Source organism: Oncorhynchus kisutch, linkage group LG25 (assembly GCF_002021735.2).
Source record: "Oncorhynchus kisutch isolate 150728-3 linkage group LG25, Okis_V2, whole genome shotgun sequence".
NCBI lineage: Eukaryota > Metazoa > Chordata > Actinopteri > Salmoniformes > Salmonidae > Oncorhynchus > Oncorhynchus kisutch.
Genome location: NC_034198.2, coordinates 22281977 through 22298637, shown reverse-complemented (window position 1 = coordinate 22298637; position 16661 = coordinate 22281977). Strand labels below are relative to the sequence as shown.

The following is a 16661-nucleotide window of genomic DNA, read 5'->3' as shown; positions in this document are numbered from 1 at the left end:
AAGTCTATTAATTATAGGCCTATGGTTTATTATGTTTCGGGTCTATGTGAGTCCTATGTTAAATGCAAGAATCTTGGATTTCAAGACTATCTGGTCTGTAATGCGAAATTACATGTCAGATGGTGTGTTGTGTTAGATCGATTACAGTAGGGTATAGGGTAGGCTATGTTTTTATGATAATTTAATTATGATTTGAGTGCCCAAATTGTGGTCCACCTACATTTTTTGCTGGCCCCGCCATCAACGGATTTCTGCCTACACCGCCGAATGACAGTTTAAGCTTGTTGCACCAAATATAGACTTTATCTTCTATCAGTGCAATTTTTCTTAAGTTTTTCATATGTTTGTAATATTTATATATATATATATACATGGAAATATACATGGAACTAATGAAACATTTTTTGAGGGTGAGGGGTTGTCTGTCACCACCGGGGCGGAGCGGAGTGATGACGTATGGTAAACGTTTAGCCATGTAGAGAATCCGCTATCCTTTGCATTGCATTGGACTGCATTGGAGTAGGTTGGCTAACCTGGATAGAGAGGGATGGTAGTGGCAGGATAACTATTATCATCGGATTTAATACATCCAATTCTTGGAAACGTTTCTTATACATTTACATCTTTAATCGTAATACATGGATGTTTATTTGGTGGTACCCTAGATTTCTCATGAAGGTAGGCTTTTTTGTTATTCATATATTTTCGCTGTTGCATTTCGACTGTGCACAGCTCAGCTCCCTGTGAGTCGTCGGTCTGTCATTACAGGATATAGATCGTAGCCTATCTACCGTTTATAGACAGTAATAAAAACACGTCTACCTTGACATCTAAACTTGACCCACCAATCTGATTTCTGGACTGTCTCATCACGGCATTCACGAGATGGACGAAGACAATCAAGGTAAGACCCACGATGATTCAATCACCGTCTCTCTTTCCCTCTCTCTCTTCCATCATCTGCTGTGATGTGTGCATGTACTGATAGGGACTATATGATATGCGCCGTAAAGCATGAGTCGAGTCATACAACTGTAACCACCAATGCATGCATTTAATCATCAGCAATTGATCTTGATTTTCCTTCAACACTAAGGTATTAAGAAATGCAATGGTATTTTATCAACTGTTGTCAGACATGGGGGTACATCTGGGGTAGTGTATAAAGATACCTAGTGGAGGATGGTTACTGTTCATATTTCTTAATCATCAGGTGGGACAAAAAATTATGATTATCCATCAAATAAGAGGGTATATAGTAATTGACCTCAGTGTGAGGAATGCATAAAAACGCATGCAATGTTTAGTGCTTCTTCGACAAAATTCGTCTGTGTTTAATGTCGCTTTGAAGTTTGTGCTGGAGCTCGAGCTACGCTTCGCTTCTTTCCATTATAAAGCAGTTATATTGAAACAGCTGCTCAAGGCCCTGGACGTGTGAAAAATATAAGATAAAGGTATCATTTTTAAACCAGGAAAGCGAACTTTTGCAACATTCATTAGATCCTTCAGAGTGGTATCCGTTCCAAATGGTTTTCCAGTTGAAATTGGAAGTTTACATACACTTAGGTTGGAGTCATTAAAACACGTTTTTCAACCACTCCACAAATTTCTTGTTAACAAACTATAGTTTTGGCAAGTTGGTTAGGACATCTACTTTGTGCATGACACAAGTCATTTTTCCAACAATTGTTAACGGACATATTATTTCACTTATAATTCACTGTATCAGAATTATAGTGGGTCAGAAGTTTACATACACTAAGTTGACTGTGCCTTCAAACTGCTTGGAAAATTCCAGAAAATTATGTCATGGCTTTAGAAGCTTCTGATAGGCGAATTGCCATAATTTGAGTCAATTGAAGGTGTACCTGTGGATGTATTTCAAGGCCTATCTTCAAACTCAGTGCCTCTTTTCTTGACATGGGAAAATCAAAAGAAATCAGCCAAGACCTCAGAAAAATATTTGTAGACCTCCACAAGTCTGGTTCATCCTTGGGAGCAATTTCCAAATGCCTGAAGGTACCACGTTCTGTACAAACAATAGAATGCAAGTATAAACACCATACCGCTCAGGAAGGAGACGCGTTCTGTCTCCTAGAGATGAATGTATTTTGGTGCGAAAAGTGCAAGTCAATCCCAGAACAACAGCAAAGGACCTTGTAAAGATGCTGGAGGAAACAGGTACCAAAGTATCTATATCCACAGTAAAACAAGTCTTATATCGACGTAACCTGAAAGGCCGCTCAGCAAGGAAGAAGCCACTGCTCCAAAACCTCCATAAAAAAGCCAGACTACGGTTTGCAACTGCACATGGGGACAAAGATCGTACATTTTGGAGAAATGTCCTCTGGTCTGATGAAACAAAAATAGAACTGTTTGGCCGTTATGACAATCATTATGTTTGGAGAAAAACGGGGGCGGCATGCAGCCAAAGAACACCATCCCAACTGTGAAACACGGGGGTGGCAGCATCATGTTGTGGGGGTGCTTTGCTGCAGGAGGGACTGGTACACTTCACAAAATAGATGGCGTCATGGGGAAGGAAAGTGATGTGGATATAATGAGGCAACATCTCAAGACATCAAGTTATAGCTTGGTCGCAAATGGGTCTTCCAAATGGACAATGACCCCAAGCATACTTCTAAAGTTGTGGCAAAATGGCTTAAGGACAACAAAGTCAAGGTAGGTCGGTCAAGGAGGGGCCATCACAAAGCCCGGACCTCAATCCTATAGAAAATTTGTGGGCAGAACTGAAAAAGTGTGTGCGAGCAAGGAGGCCAACAAACCTGACTCAGTTACACCAGCTCTGTCAGGAGGAATGGGCCAAAATTCACCCAACTTATTATGGGAATCTTGTGGAAGGATACACAAAACATTTGACCCAAGTTAAACAATTTAAACGCAATGCTACCGAATACTAATTGAGTGTATGTAAACTTCTGACCCACTGGGAATGTGATGAAAGAAATTAAAGCTGAAAGAAATAATTCTCTCTACTATTATTCTGACATTTCACATTCTTAAAATAAAGTGGTGATTCTAACTGACCTAAGACAGGGAATGTTTACTAGGATTAAATGTCAGGAATTGTGAAAATCTGAGTTTAAATGTATTTGGCAAAATTCAATGTAAACTACCGACTTCAACTGTATTTAAGTGACAGTGCTAAACTACACCCTATGGCATCCCATAGGTCTACTGCTTTCATGATACAAGAGAACCCCCCCCCACACACACACACACGCACACAGGAGGGGTGAGATACACACACTTACACAATCTCACACACAAACACCAAATCCAAACAGGATAATCTTCCATAAACATGAACATTTGTCTTGAGAAGAGAAGCAGAATAACTGTTTGGCAGTTAAACTGTGAGAGATTAGCAGATGCTGAAGAGGGGACCCTCTGCATATCTCACCCCTCTTCAGCCCACACTGGTCCATCCTGTTTCTGTAGTGTTAACCCTTTTCATGCTCTACATAACCCCTGCCTGGTTAAATTAAGGTTTAAGGGCAGAAGGTAGCCTAGCAGTTAAGAGCGTTGGTTCAAATCCCAAGCCTACTTGATGAAACATCTGCCAATGTGCCCTTGAGCTAGGCACTTAACCCTAGTTGCTCTGGATAAGAGTGTCTAGTAAAATCTGTGTGTGTGTGTCTGCTCAAATCATACTGTACACTATGCTGGAATGCTACATTTCCCCCTGGTAGTCAGAGTAGCGCTGGTTAAAATGCCTTTTTAATTCAAGCCAAAACCCTTAAACTCAAATCAGTGCTGTGCAGAGTGTAATGCTTCATGATGTCATGGAGCTGTACTGTGCTGTGCAGCATATGGTCAAAGTTGGGGCATAATTTGTTCTGCCTCCGTTTACTGCCTGCTAACAAGGAGAGGGAAAAAGGGACATGATATAGGATTAGTTCATGTTCTTATATGTGCTGATAGTGAGCATGCATACTGCCTCTCATAGGAGAACAAACAGAGATAATTACACAGAAGAACATAACGCACACACACTCCGGCACACTCTGAGAAACTAGGGCAGTGAGTAGAGTAGAATATGGAATTCATTAATGCGTGTTTACTCCTACTTCTACACACTTGGCGCACTCCTCTGTGCTGTTTACATGCCACAAGACAGACGTCTGCGCTCACATTGTGTAAAACAGACCCTAAATCACAAGTGTTGTATGGCACAAAGTCTATTTTATAGACTCATTGTGTAGTTAGGCTGGTAGAGTGAAAGCAGAAATGAATACATTGTAGGCCTACAAATTGTCCAGCACTCACTTGATGCTGGTTGTGGGTTTTTAGAGCCTCTATTTCCTCTAGTTTCTGTAGGGACATTTTCAGCTTTGCCTTCGTCAGGGGGATAAAGGAAAGTGCTCTGTTTGAGTGGTGTTTTTACTAAGTGTTCTGTTTGAATGGTGTTTTTACTAAGTGTTCGGTTTGCATGGTGTTTTTACTAAGTGTTCGGTTTGAATGGTGTTTTTACTAAGTGCTCTGTTGGAATGTTTTTTTTACTAAGTGCTCTGTTGGAATGTTTTTTTACTAAGTGCTCTGTTGGAATGTTTTTTTACTCAGTGCTCTGTTGGAATGGGGTTATTACTAAGTGCTCTGTTGGAATGTTTTTTTTACTAAGTGCTCTGTTGGAATGTTTTTTTTACTATGTGCTCTGTTGGAATGGGGTTATTACTAAGTGCTCTGTTGGAATGGGGTTATTACTAAGTGCTCTGTTGGAATGTTTTTTTTACTAAGTGCTCTGTTGGAATGGGGTTATTACTAAGTGCTCTGTTGGAATGGGGTTATTACTAAGTGCTCTGTTGGAATGTTTTTTTAACTAAGTGCTCTGTTGGAATGGGGTTATTACTAAGTGCTCTGTTGGAATGGGTTTATTACTAAGTGCTCTGTTGGAATGTTTTTTTTACTAAGTGCTCTGTTGGAATGTTTTTTTACTAAGTGCTCTGTTGGAATGGGGTTATTACTAAGTGCTTTGTTGGAATGTTTTTTTTACTAAGTGCTCTGTTGGAATGTTTTTTTTACTAAGTGCTCTGTTGGAATGGGGTTATTACTAAGTGCTCTGTTGGAATGGGGTTATTACTAAGTGCTCTGTTGGAATGGGGTTATTACTAAGTGCTCTGTTGGAATGTTTTTTTTTACTAAGTGCTCTGTTGGAATGTTTTTTTTACTAAGTGCTCTGTTGGAATGGGGTTATTACTAAGTGCTCTGTTGGAATGGGGTTATTACTAAGTGCTCTGTTGGAATGGGGTTATTACTAAGTGCTCTGTTGGAATGTTTTTTTTACTAAGTGCTCTGTTGGAATGTTTTTTTTACTAAGTGCTGTGTGTCTTGTCAGTATTTCTTGTGTCCGGATCCTGATAACCTTAGTGACACCCTCTCTCTTTCAACATGCTTTCTTCAATCTGACCGTGGGAAACACCAAGGAAACCCCTTTCCTTCCATTCTCTCTGGGCAGAAAGTGTCTGTGTTTGTGCATGATTTGTGTGTATGATTTGTGTGTGTGTGCATGATTGTGTGTGTGTGTATTTGTTCTTTGGGACTGTAGGTTACGGTGTTGAGTGGCAGTTAATTCTGTCAATAGGCTTTTCTTATCAGAAATGGGCATCTTGACAACAATTCTTTTTTCAAATGAATACTTTATTATTTTATGTTGAATTCATCTCCATTTTCCTGTCAAGTCCTTTCATTCTGTATCTTGGAGACTGTAATTATGCCATTTATCAATCTCACTGGGCATGGAAACATACATGTTCTTTGAGAAGAACATCATTACAAACTGCTTGAGTCTTTGGGGTGTTGAAGTTTTATATGAGTTGAAGTTTTACATTAGTGGTTTCCTGCCCCGAATCTACACTATAGGTCTATTTCGTTGGCCAGCAGTCTTTGTTGTGGCGGCAGGGTGAGGGGTGTGAGGGGACATTAGGAAGTCATTATTGCCATGCTGTGGGTGCCTTTTGGCTGGTCTGTAGCTCGAACACTGCCTGGAGGGCCTTCTGGCTTGCACAAGGCATCTGCTGGCTACAGCCATAGGCTATATGGCTCCATCAGATACAGCCAGTCAACTAACTAGCCCCCCTACACAGCTGTTTCTCTCTCTGCCCTTCTGGTTTGTCAGAGTAAGTCCTGTTTTCTTTCTTATGTTTTCTTTTACCATCCGGTGTCTTACTGTCTTCCTTCCCAACTGTATCTTCATGACATATTTCTACTATATGTGCTATATGATACATGTTATATTTAAAGGCCAAAATAGGCTTTAACTTGATTATTTTGAGATGACCAGAATGAGAATATAATCTGTTTGTCCATCCTTAAGGTAGCCTTTATGAGGCCTCCTTCCATGTTGCCTTATTGAAACAGCTTAAAAGGAGATTTAGAAAAAAATAATTCTGTTCATTTTGACTGTTAAGATTGAGTTTAGTGTATTGTGGGACAACATTGAAGGATTATGCTATACAGTAGACACACACACACACACACACACACACACACACACACACACACACACACACACACACACACACACACACACACACACACACACACACACTGTTTAAGGGGTGAGGCATCATTGGCACTGCATAGACTAGGTTTAAGGAGGGATTGAGAGGGACTCTTAAAGGATTCCAGTACTGCTGCCTCCTCTGTAGAGAACCACCACATATGGAATTGATTATGGGGAATACTGAGGAGGCTTCCCAATGTGTTTTCAGTGCCATGGAAGAGAGGGTAGTGGACTAGCACGTACGACTGTCTGGAAGAGTTGGCATGTCCCACAGATCATTTTGTTTGGATGCAATCTATTGCCTCGATTGTTAATGAGTTATCAAATTAGGAAGAATGAGAAGAGAGACAGACAGGGGTGGAGTTCAGATGGAGGGGGAGAGAGGAGAAGAGATGGAGAAAGAAAGCGAGAGACTGAGAAATAGCAAGAGAGAGAGAGAGAGAGACGGTACTTTCCTTGAGTAATAATGATCTTATTTCACTAGTAGGGGAACTAAATGGAAGTAGATCCAATTTTAAGGGGGTAGTTAGAGGCTGGATAGAGGCTGGAGGCTACATGGGTTGTGTGTGTTTCTTGGCCAGGCTAGGTAACTGCTGCTCTCTGGTAGAGCTGGGCAATATGGACAAACATCCATATCATGATAAATTGACTGAATTATCATGATAACGATCAATTGAACGCTAAGTTTACAACATTAGTGTGCACCAGTTACTTTTTTACATGACCCTTTAAACTACTACTACTACATTGAATGTTGTGGCTATCAATTATCCCGTTAGCGATAGCCTATATTAAGACCTATTTCATTTCAAATGTCACATTCCTCTAGTAAAGGCTACTTATCGATATCAGTAAAATGTCCTCAATAAATGGTTAGTTCGGTCGGTATCGATAATTTTCGGTTTACCATCCCAGCTCTACTCTCTGGAGCACTCAGCCCTGTGGCCCTGAGAACACAAGTATGTAGAACCAGAACACCTATTTAGAGTTCACAGGCATTCTAAAAGGAAGAAGTGTGCTGTGCTTGTGTTTTCAGGGATTCTAAAAGGAAGAAGTGTGCTGTGCTTGTGTTTTCAGGGATTCTAAAAGGAAGAAGTGTGCTGTGCTTGTGTTTTCAGGGATTCTAAAAGGAAGAAGTGTGCTGTGCTTGTGTTTTCAGGGATTCTAAAAGGAAGAAGTGTGCTGTGCTTGTGTTTTCAGGGATTCTAAAAGAAAGAAGTGTGCTGTGCTTGTGTTTTCAGGGATTCTAAAAGGAAGAAGTGTGCTGTGCTTGTGTTTTCAGGGATTCTAAAAGGAAGAAGTGTGCTGTGCTTGTGTTTTCAGGGATTCCAAAAGGAAGAAGTGTGCTGTGCTTGTGTTTTCAGGGATTCTAAAAGGAAGAAGTGTGCTGTGCTTGTGTTTTCAGGGATTCTAAAAGGAAGAAGTGTGCTGTGCTTGTGTTTTCAGGGATTCTAAAAGGAAGAAGTGTGCTGTGCTTGTGTTTTCGGGGATTCTAAAAGGAAGAAGTGTGCTGTGCTTGTGTTTTCAGGGATTCTAAAAGGAAGAAGTGTGCTGTGCTTGTGTTTTCAGGGATTCTAAAAGGAAGAAGTGTGCTGTGCTTGTGTTTTCAGGGATTCTAAAAGGAAGAAGTGTGCTGTGCTTGTGTTTTCGGGGATTCTAAAAGGAGATGTGCTTATAGCTAGTAACTACACAAGATGCACAGGTAGACATCAAAGGTGTGCTTATAGCTAGTAACTACACAAGATGTACATGTAGACATCAAAGGTGTGCTTATAGATTGTATAAACGTCCACCCTAACACAATATATAACACAGAAGTCAGTAAATGTCTTAGGTGTTCCATGACTGTTATTTTGAAGTGGACTGTGTATCTAGTCTTTCAAGCCTCCAGCAGGTCAGCCAAACACAGCTTTGCTCCGCCCGGTCAGAGTAGACAAGCATCAACATCCTGGACTTCCAGGAAACAATCTCCAGGCAGTGGTTTGTCTTCAGTCTTCACAGTCACTCGACCCCCATCCAGCGCTCTGATTAGAAGTGGGTGCCAGAAACAGCATCAATCTCATTCCAAGGTGTATCAAATCTACAGAAATATGAATGTACTGGCAGCAGGCATATGGGAGTGAAGTATCAGGCCCTAGCTGATATAAGGCCCCAGCACATCAAATAAAATATTTACATTCTAGTGGTGATCCTGAGCAGATGTTGGGCATGAGGGGACATGATGTCTGGACAGACCAGGGTGGAGGGAGGGACCACCCGGATGGATGGATCACCCCCTAGCAGGGGTCCGCTCCCTCTCCCTAAAACAGCAGATTAAACAATGCAATCATTGGATGGCAGTTTAGTTTAGCCCCCCAGTACTAGATCTTAGATCTCTCTACACCCGTGTACTAGATCCTGCTCTAGTAGCTAAACCCCAAGATATTACCCCCCACAATCTTTGCTCTCCTCCTGCCCAAAGATGTGAGCTATTACTGCAAAATAATGGTATAGTGATCACTCCTGCATTGTTGTATACACACATTCATAGATGCACATTTATAGTACTTTTTCTGGATCCACAAAGCAGTGAGGTGCAACATACTCAACTATTGAAAAGGCCAAACAGCAGCCAGATCATACGTTCATGAAAATAATACACTTCCATTAGCTATACTGACTAACATACAGAATACAGTACACACACTCATCATAACCCACTGTCCTTTGACTTGCCCTGTACTAATCATTCCCCACATTCTTGCGTCTTGACAAACTGCCAGGTCGCGTCTCCGTACAGCTAAACAAGACTACAAATGTTTGTTACTGTGTCTGTCCGTGTTGTCACTGCCAAAGTAGGTTACAGAAGAGAGAGAAAGAGTGGCTGGCTGGCCATTGGAAACAACATCTGTGGGTGTGCACTGTATACATCCCACTTCCACTGTGGCCGTCAGCCCCATGGTCCGATTGGGATTAAGAGCTGTGGGGGTGGGTGTTAGCGGGTTTAAAGCCAGCTGGCAGCACGAGCGTGTGCCTGTGTGTGTGCTACAGTTTGTATGTATGCATGTACAGTGCTGTGAAAAAGTATTTGCTCGCTTTCAAATGTTCTCTTTTTGCATATGTTTGATACTGAGTATTATCAGATCTTCATCCAAAACCTAATATTAGAAACTGAGTTTAAAAAGAAAATAATACTTATTATTTTTTATTTAATTAACACATTTATGCAACACGCAATTCCCCGGTGTGAAAAAGTAATTCCCTCTTACACTAAATAACTGGTCGTGCCACCTTTAGCTGCAATGACTGAAACCAAATGCTTCCTGTAGTTGTTGATCAGTCTCTCACATCGCTGTGGAGGAATTTTGGCGAAGCATCCCCAAACCATCCCAATACCCCCACTATGCTTGACCGTTGGTATGAGGTTTTTACTGTGGAATGCAGTGTTTGGTTTTTGCCAGACATCATGGGACCAATGTCATCCAAAAAGTTATACTTTTGACGCATCTGTCTGTGGAACATTCTCCCAAGAGTCTTGATGATCATCTAGGTGCTTCCAGGTGCTTTCTGGAAAACTTGAGTCAGCTTTCTATTTTCCATTTATCACCCTTGAAATGTTTCTACAACTTGATTGGAGTCAACTTGTGGTAATTTTAATTGATAGGACATGATTTCGAAAGGCACACACCTGTCTATATAAGGTCCCACAGTTGACAGTGCATGTCAGAGAGCAAAAACCAAACCATGAGGTCAAAGGAATTGTCCGTAGAGCTCTGAGACAGGATTGTGTCGAGGCACAGATCTGGGGAAGGGTACCATTTTTTTATGCAGCATTCAAGGTCCCCAAGAACACAGTGGCCTCCATGATTCTTAAATGGAAGAAGTTTGGAACCACCAAGACTCTTTCTAGAACTGGCCGCCCGGCCAAACTGAGCAATCCGGGGAGAAGGGCCTTGGTCAGGGAGGTGACCAAGAACCCGATGGTCACTCTGACAGAGCTTTAGAGTCTCTCTGTGGAGATGGGGGAACCTTCCAGAACGACAACAATCTCTGCAGCACTTCACCAATCAGGCCTTTATGGTAGAGTGGCCAGATGGAAGACACTCCTCAGTAAAAGGCGCATGACAACCCACTTGGAGTTTGTTAAATGGCACCTAAAGACTCTTAGACCATGAGTAACAAGATTCTCTTGTCTGATGAAACCAAGATTGAACTCTTTGGCCTGAATTCCAAGCGTCACGTCTGGAGGAAACCTGGCACTATTCCCCAGGTGAAGCATGGTGGTGGTGGCAGCATCATGCTGTGGGGATGTTTTTCAGCGGCAGGGACTGGGAGACTAGTCAGGTTCGAGGGAAAGATAAATGGTGCAAATTACAGAGAGATCCTTGATGAAAACCTGCTCCAGTGCGCTCAGGACCTCAGACTGGGACGGAGGTTCACCTTCCAACAGGACAACGACCCTAAGCACACAGTCAAGGCAACGCAGGAGTGGCTTTGGGACAAGTCTCTGAATGTCCTTGAGTGGCCCAGCCAGAGCCCGGAGTGGAACCAAATCGAACATCTCTGGAGAGACTTGAAAATACGTGTACAGCAACGCTCCCCATCCAACCTGGCAGAGCTTGAGAGGGTCTGCAGAGAAGAATGGGAGAAACTCCCCAAATACAGGTGTGCCAAGCTTGTAGTGTCATACCCAAGAAGACACAAGGCTGTAATCACTGCCAAAGGTGCTTCAACAAAGTACAGAGTAAAACGTCTGAATACTTATGTAAATGTGATATTGCAGTTTATACATTTTTATACATTTGTTATCATTTCTAAAAAACAGTTTTTGCTTTGTCATTAATCGGGTATTGTGTTTTTATTGATGAGGGTAAAAAAAACAATTTAATCCATTTTAGAATAAGGCTGTGATGTAACAAAATGTGGAAAAAGTCGAGGGGTCTGAATACTTTCCGAATGCACTGTATTTATGTATGTATCAGAGGAGGCTGGATTGGAGGAGCCATAGGAGTACTACTCATTGTTATTGATGTAATAAATGGAACGGAGTCAAACTTGTGGATTCCATAAATTTGATGTTTGATACAATTCCATCCATTACAATGAGCCCGTTCCCCTATAGCCACCCCCCCCCCCCCCCCCCCCCCCACCGGCCTCCTAAGGTATGAGGTTGGTGGCACCTTAATTGGGGAGGACAGGCACATGGTAATGGCAGGAGCTGAATAAGTGGAAAGGTATCAACAACATCAAACCGATGGTTTCCATATGTTTGATACCATTCCATTCATTCTGTTCCAGCCATTATTATGAGCCTTCCTCCCCTCAGCAGCCTCCACTGATGTGCATGCATCTGTATATGTGTGTTTGTATCTATGTGCGTGTGTCTGTCTATGTGCTCCTGCATCTGCGTATGTGCATGACGTGTGTCCCTGTAAATGTGTGTTTGTGCGTGCATGTGAGGCCAGTGAGGGGAGTCCAAGTGGTATAAAGTTAAAGGGATTGGTGACAACAGGCTTTAGATTACAGGTTATAGCCAGAGGAGGCTCTCAGAGACAGCCTGCCTGGCCTGTCTATCTCATCCCATCTCCCTGCTGGGGCCAGTGGGGTGACAGGGTTCTCCCATGCTCCAACACACAGATCAGGCTAGCTAGGGGACAGTAAAGACAACCCGCCAGGCTGTGCCCATTACCCAGTTTAGCTTTTAAAATGGTAAGTTGGCCCATGTACGGTAACAGAGTATGGGATTTGGTCTAAGTCCTACTCTGTTCCACTGGTCAAGCTGGGATGAGTGGGGGTTTTAGTAATAGATGGTTATCACACTTTCCAGTCCAACAAGTGGATAAAATGTGATGAAATGGACAGTCTGTTTTGGGTCTATGTGCAAGGGTAGTTTGTACTGTAAGCTGACTAAACATAATGAGGTGGGCTTTCTTACCCCCAAATGTATCCCATCCTGTCAGAGATTCTACAGAGGAATGTGCACAGATCTCAAGTCAGAAGTTGTCTCTGTTACTGTATCATCAACTACCCAGTTGCAGAGGGAGGGTAGTGAACAGTTGGTCGTTTTTGGATGAGGAATTCATCGTAGGGATTTACTCCTAAAATGAGATTGAGGGGATTTGTTTTGGGGGTAAATGTATAGAGGGTTATGGTTATTTATAGATTTACAGAGGCTCTGCTCTGTGGTGCACATGTTGGAATTTATTTAACCCCTGCCCCCTGGCACCATTTTTGCACCTGCTCAACCCAACCTGTCACTCCACTGACTGGAGTAGATTTGACAGAGTAGATGTGTAGCTATTTCAGTGGCACACAACTGCAACTTTCAAATCAATTTGAGATTCAGATAAAACTTAGTTGACATACACTACCGTTCAAAAGTTTGGGGTCACTTAGAAATGTCCTTGTTTTTTAAAGAAAAGCACATGTTTTGTCCATTAAAATAACATCAAATTGATCAGAAATACAGTGTAGACATTGTTAATGTTGTAAATGACTATTGTATGGAATATCTACATAGGTGTACAGAGGTCCATTATCAGCAACCATCACTCCTGTGTTCCAATGGCACGCTGTGTTAGCTAATCCAAGTTGATCATTTTAAAAGGCTAATTGATCATTAGAAAACCCTTTTGCAATTATGTTAGCACAGCTGAAAACTGTTTTTTGATTAAAGAAGCAACAAAACTGGCCTTTAGACTAGTTGAGTATCTGGAGCATCAGCATTTGCTGGTTCGATTACAGGCTCAAAATGGGCAGAAACAAAGACCTTTCTTCTGAAACTCGTCAGTCTATTCTTGTTCTGAGAAATGAAGACCACTCCATGCAGGAAATTGCCAAGAAACTGAAGATCTCATACAACGCTGTGTACTATTCCCTTCACAGAACAGCACAAACTTGCTCTAACCAGAATAGAAAGAGGAGTGGGAGGCCCCGGTGCACAACTGTGCTAGAGGACAAGTACATTACAGTGTCTAGTTTGAGAAACAGATGCCTCACATGTCCTCAACTGGCAGCTTCATTAAATGGTACCCGCAAAACACCAGTCTCAACTTCAACAGTGAAGAGGCGACTCCAGGATGCTGGCTTTCTAGGCAGAGTTACTCTGTCCAGTGTCTACGTTCTTTTGCCCATCTTAATCTTTTCTTTTTATTGGTCAGTCTAAGATATGCCTTTTTCTGTGCAACACTGCCTAGAAGGCCAGCATCCCGGAGTCGCCTCTTCACTGTTGACATTGAGACTGGTGTTTTGCAGGTACTATTCAATGAAGCTGCCAGTTGAGGACATGTGAGGCATTTGTTTCTCAAACTAGACACTCTAATGTACTTGTCCTCTTGCTCAGTTGTCCACCCTGGCCTCCCACTCCTCTTTCTATTCTGGTTAGGGGCCAGTTTGCGCTGTGCTTTTCCTTCAAAAACAAGGACATTTCTAAGTGACCCTAAACATTTGAACGATAATGTACCTGTGGCACCTAGACGGTGTAAACAGGTGGAATACAGACTGGTGACGAGACATTAACGATTGCTGAAAGTAAGACTGATAAAGACTTGTTTTGTTGATAAAGGAACCATTCAGTTGTTGTGACTGTCAGAGCTCTGGACCCTGTTAGATTCACAAATGACTCTTTCTCTGTCTGCCAACTGGAGACTCTACTAAACTCATTTCCTGGATTAGTCAGAGGGCGGTTGCCAGGGTGGATTGTATTAGCAATCTAATTTGTAAGACCCCCTACCCTATCTTCATGTTTAATGTCCACCACCACTGGACCAGAAGGGTCCATTTATTACCCGTTTTAAATGTACCTTCCCTGCTTTTGCCTAGCTTGTTTCCCTGTTGATCTGATAGATGAAGGTGTGTTTTGCAGGGTGATATAATGGTCAGAGCAGATGTGGTGTAGGGAGGCTTCTGAAGGGAGCTCAGCCTCACATCTCGGCTGCTTAAACCAGACGGAATGCTGCACTCATGTGGTGTGCTCAGTCTGAGCAGTGTTCAGTCTGGTTTAACCAGGCTAGCTCCCATGCACCTTCTCATTAACATCCATGATGAATCAGATAGTAATCAGCCAGATGAATTTACCCAGACGGTCCTATTAACCAGGAGACATATTAGAGCCTCTGGTCTCAGGCAGGGGAAAAACCAGGCTATGTTCTCTCTATGCAGAATATCATCCATCCAACAAGCAAATTACATACATCTAAATATATTTGCTGTAAAAAGCAATAATCTAATATGCGTTGAGTCGATGACGCACATTATTAAAGAAATAGACTCGAATGGGTTTCTGGTAAACAGGATTTAAGATTTCTTGTGTTCTTGGTAATAATAAGAAAATTCAGTACATTTCTGCTTTGAAATAGGCCAAATTGAAATGAGCAGACATTTCCTATCATAGATAACATTGTGCCACTTCAAATAATAACTTTAGTCATTTCTCAATTGAGAGCTGTCAACTTGAACTTGAAACTAATTGCATCACATTCAGTCACAGTTCCACTGAGATTGTATAACCAAAGCGAGGTTAACCCCGAGGATAGCCAGCTAATTATTGTCTCTATTTGGATGTTGAGCAGGAAGTGATTATTGTAGCTCCACATCCCTTCTATTGTCATAGAGCAACACGGACAGCAGCACAGTGCACCAAGAGGAGATGCTTGACTGGCTCTCTGTCTCACTACCTGACCCCCGGACACAAAGTGCAACATAGGATTACATAAAATACTTAAGGGAACAATCATTTTGACTTGACTAGTTTAAAAAAAGTTAAATATAATTTAAAAAATACTTTACACAGGCATTTGTTTAATTGTTAGTCTTATTAATATCATTGCTGCGATCAATGTTTAGAGCCCTGAGCACCTCTTGTATGAACTCGAGTTGCCAACTGCTAAATTAGCACTGGGCAGCTCTTGGCTAGGCTCCCATGTTATTTAATTGGCAAGAAATGGCTTTAGTTCACTGGTAATGTTATTTGGTTCTGTATAAAGGGAAACTGTGAAGTAAATACTGTATGTTTCCACAGTATCTGTACGCAGTGGCTTGGCATTGATATCAGTCTTGTCATGTTCCTGCTCTATGAAGAGAGATTTAGTGGGTGTATAGCCTATCTATCTGCCTCTTAGCTGGGTTAATGAAGCCGGATCACAGAGACCCTTCTCTGGTGGTTTCACTGAGAGAGAGAAAGAGAGAGAGGGATAAAGATGGAGAGAGAGAGGGATAAAGATGGAGAGAGATGAGGGATAGAGAGGGGGATGAAAGAGGGATTGAGAGAGAGAGAGAGCGCGAGGGCACTCGTGTTCGCTTCACCTCAGCTCTAAGCCCTTGGGCGGTTAAAGAGTCGAGGGCGACGGTTGCGTTAATTTACCAAATTCGCATTTAATGAACGGAAACTTAATCTGGATTGGTTTTATTAATAGAATATTCCCGAGCATTAAAAAGGGTCAGAAAACACACGTGGAATAGTTAAGACCATTCACCTTTTTTCTCTCCCAAATTAAGACAAACGTATCTGCTTTGATGTGTGTGACACGGAGTGTAACAAGATGCATCGGCAGTAGACTAAGGATGTTTCTCTCCCTGTGATCTCTCTCTTCTAGTACCTCAGGATCTCTCACTGGAAGAGAGGGGTGAGCTGTCAAACATCCGGCGGAGGAAGAGAGAGCTGCTGGACGATATTGAAGTGGGTAGCCTTGAAGTTGCTTTGCCTCGGCTTCGTAGCTGGGAAAGCTTTGAGGAAGAGTGTATTGTATTTTTCTGACGTGCTCGTGTACAGATGTAGGACCTTTAATTTGATTATATTGTTGCAGTTCATTTTCTACACCGCCGGAAATGCAAACTTGTAGTGTATTCCAAGTCTAAAAAACACTTATAAAGTTTGTAATTTCCACTTTAAAATGTCCGACTTGATTTGCCCTGATAAAAAAATGTATCAACCCCTCCAAAAATGTCCATTAATTATAATCCATACAATAGTTATCATGTCCTGATGCTGCAGGATTATTTTCCTGCTGTGAGAAACTTGTCAAATTAATATTCTACATCTGTAGCATCTATCATTTTCTCAGAATTACTATTTTGGATCTCTTGTCAGTGTCTTCTGTTCATTCAACATATGTTTTCGTACAGTACTGCTTTCACTCTTGAAGAGTTTTCTCAGAATACA

At 41.9% G+C, this 16661-nt stretch overlaps 1 protein-coding gene across 1 annotated transcript in view; it reads left to right on the top strand.

Moving 5' to 3' along the window:
• Positions 1–485: 485 nt before the first annotated feature.
• LOC109870063 (cytohesin-3-like) overlaps positions 486–16661 on the top strand; it is a 33544-nt gene continuing 17368 nt past the window's right edge. The window contains exons 1-2 of the mRNA XM_031804495.1: positions 486–904; positions 16096–16178. Coding sequence (XP_031660355.1) covers positions 886–904; positions 16096–16178 — 102 coding nt within the window. The 5' untranslated portion in view covers positions 486–885. The remainder of the gene's footprint in view (positions 905–16095; positions 16179–16661) is intronic.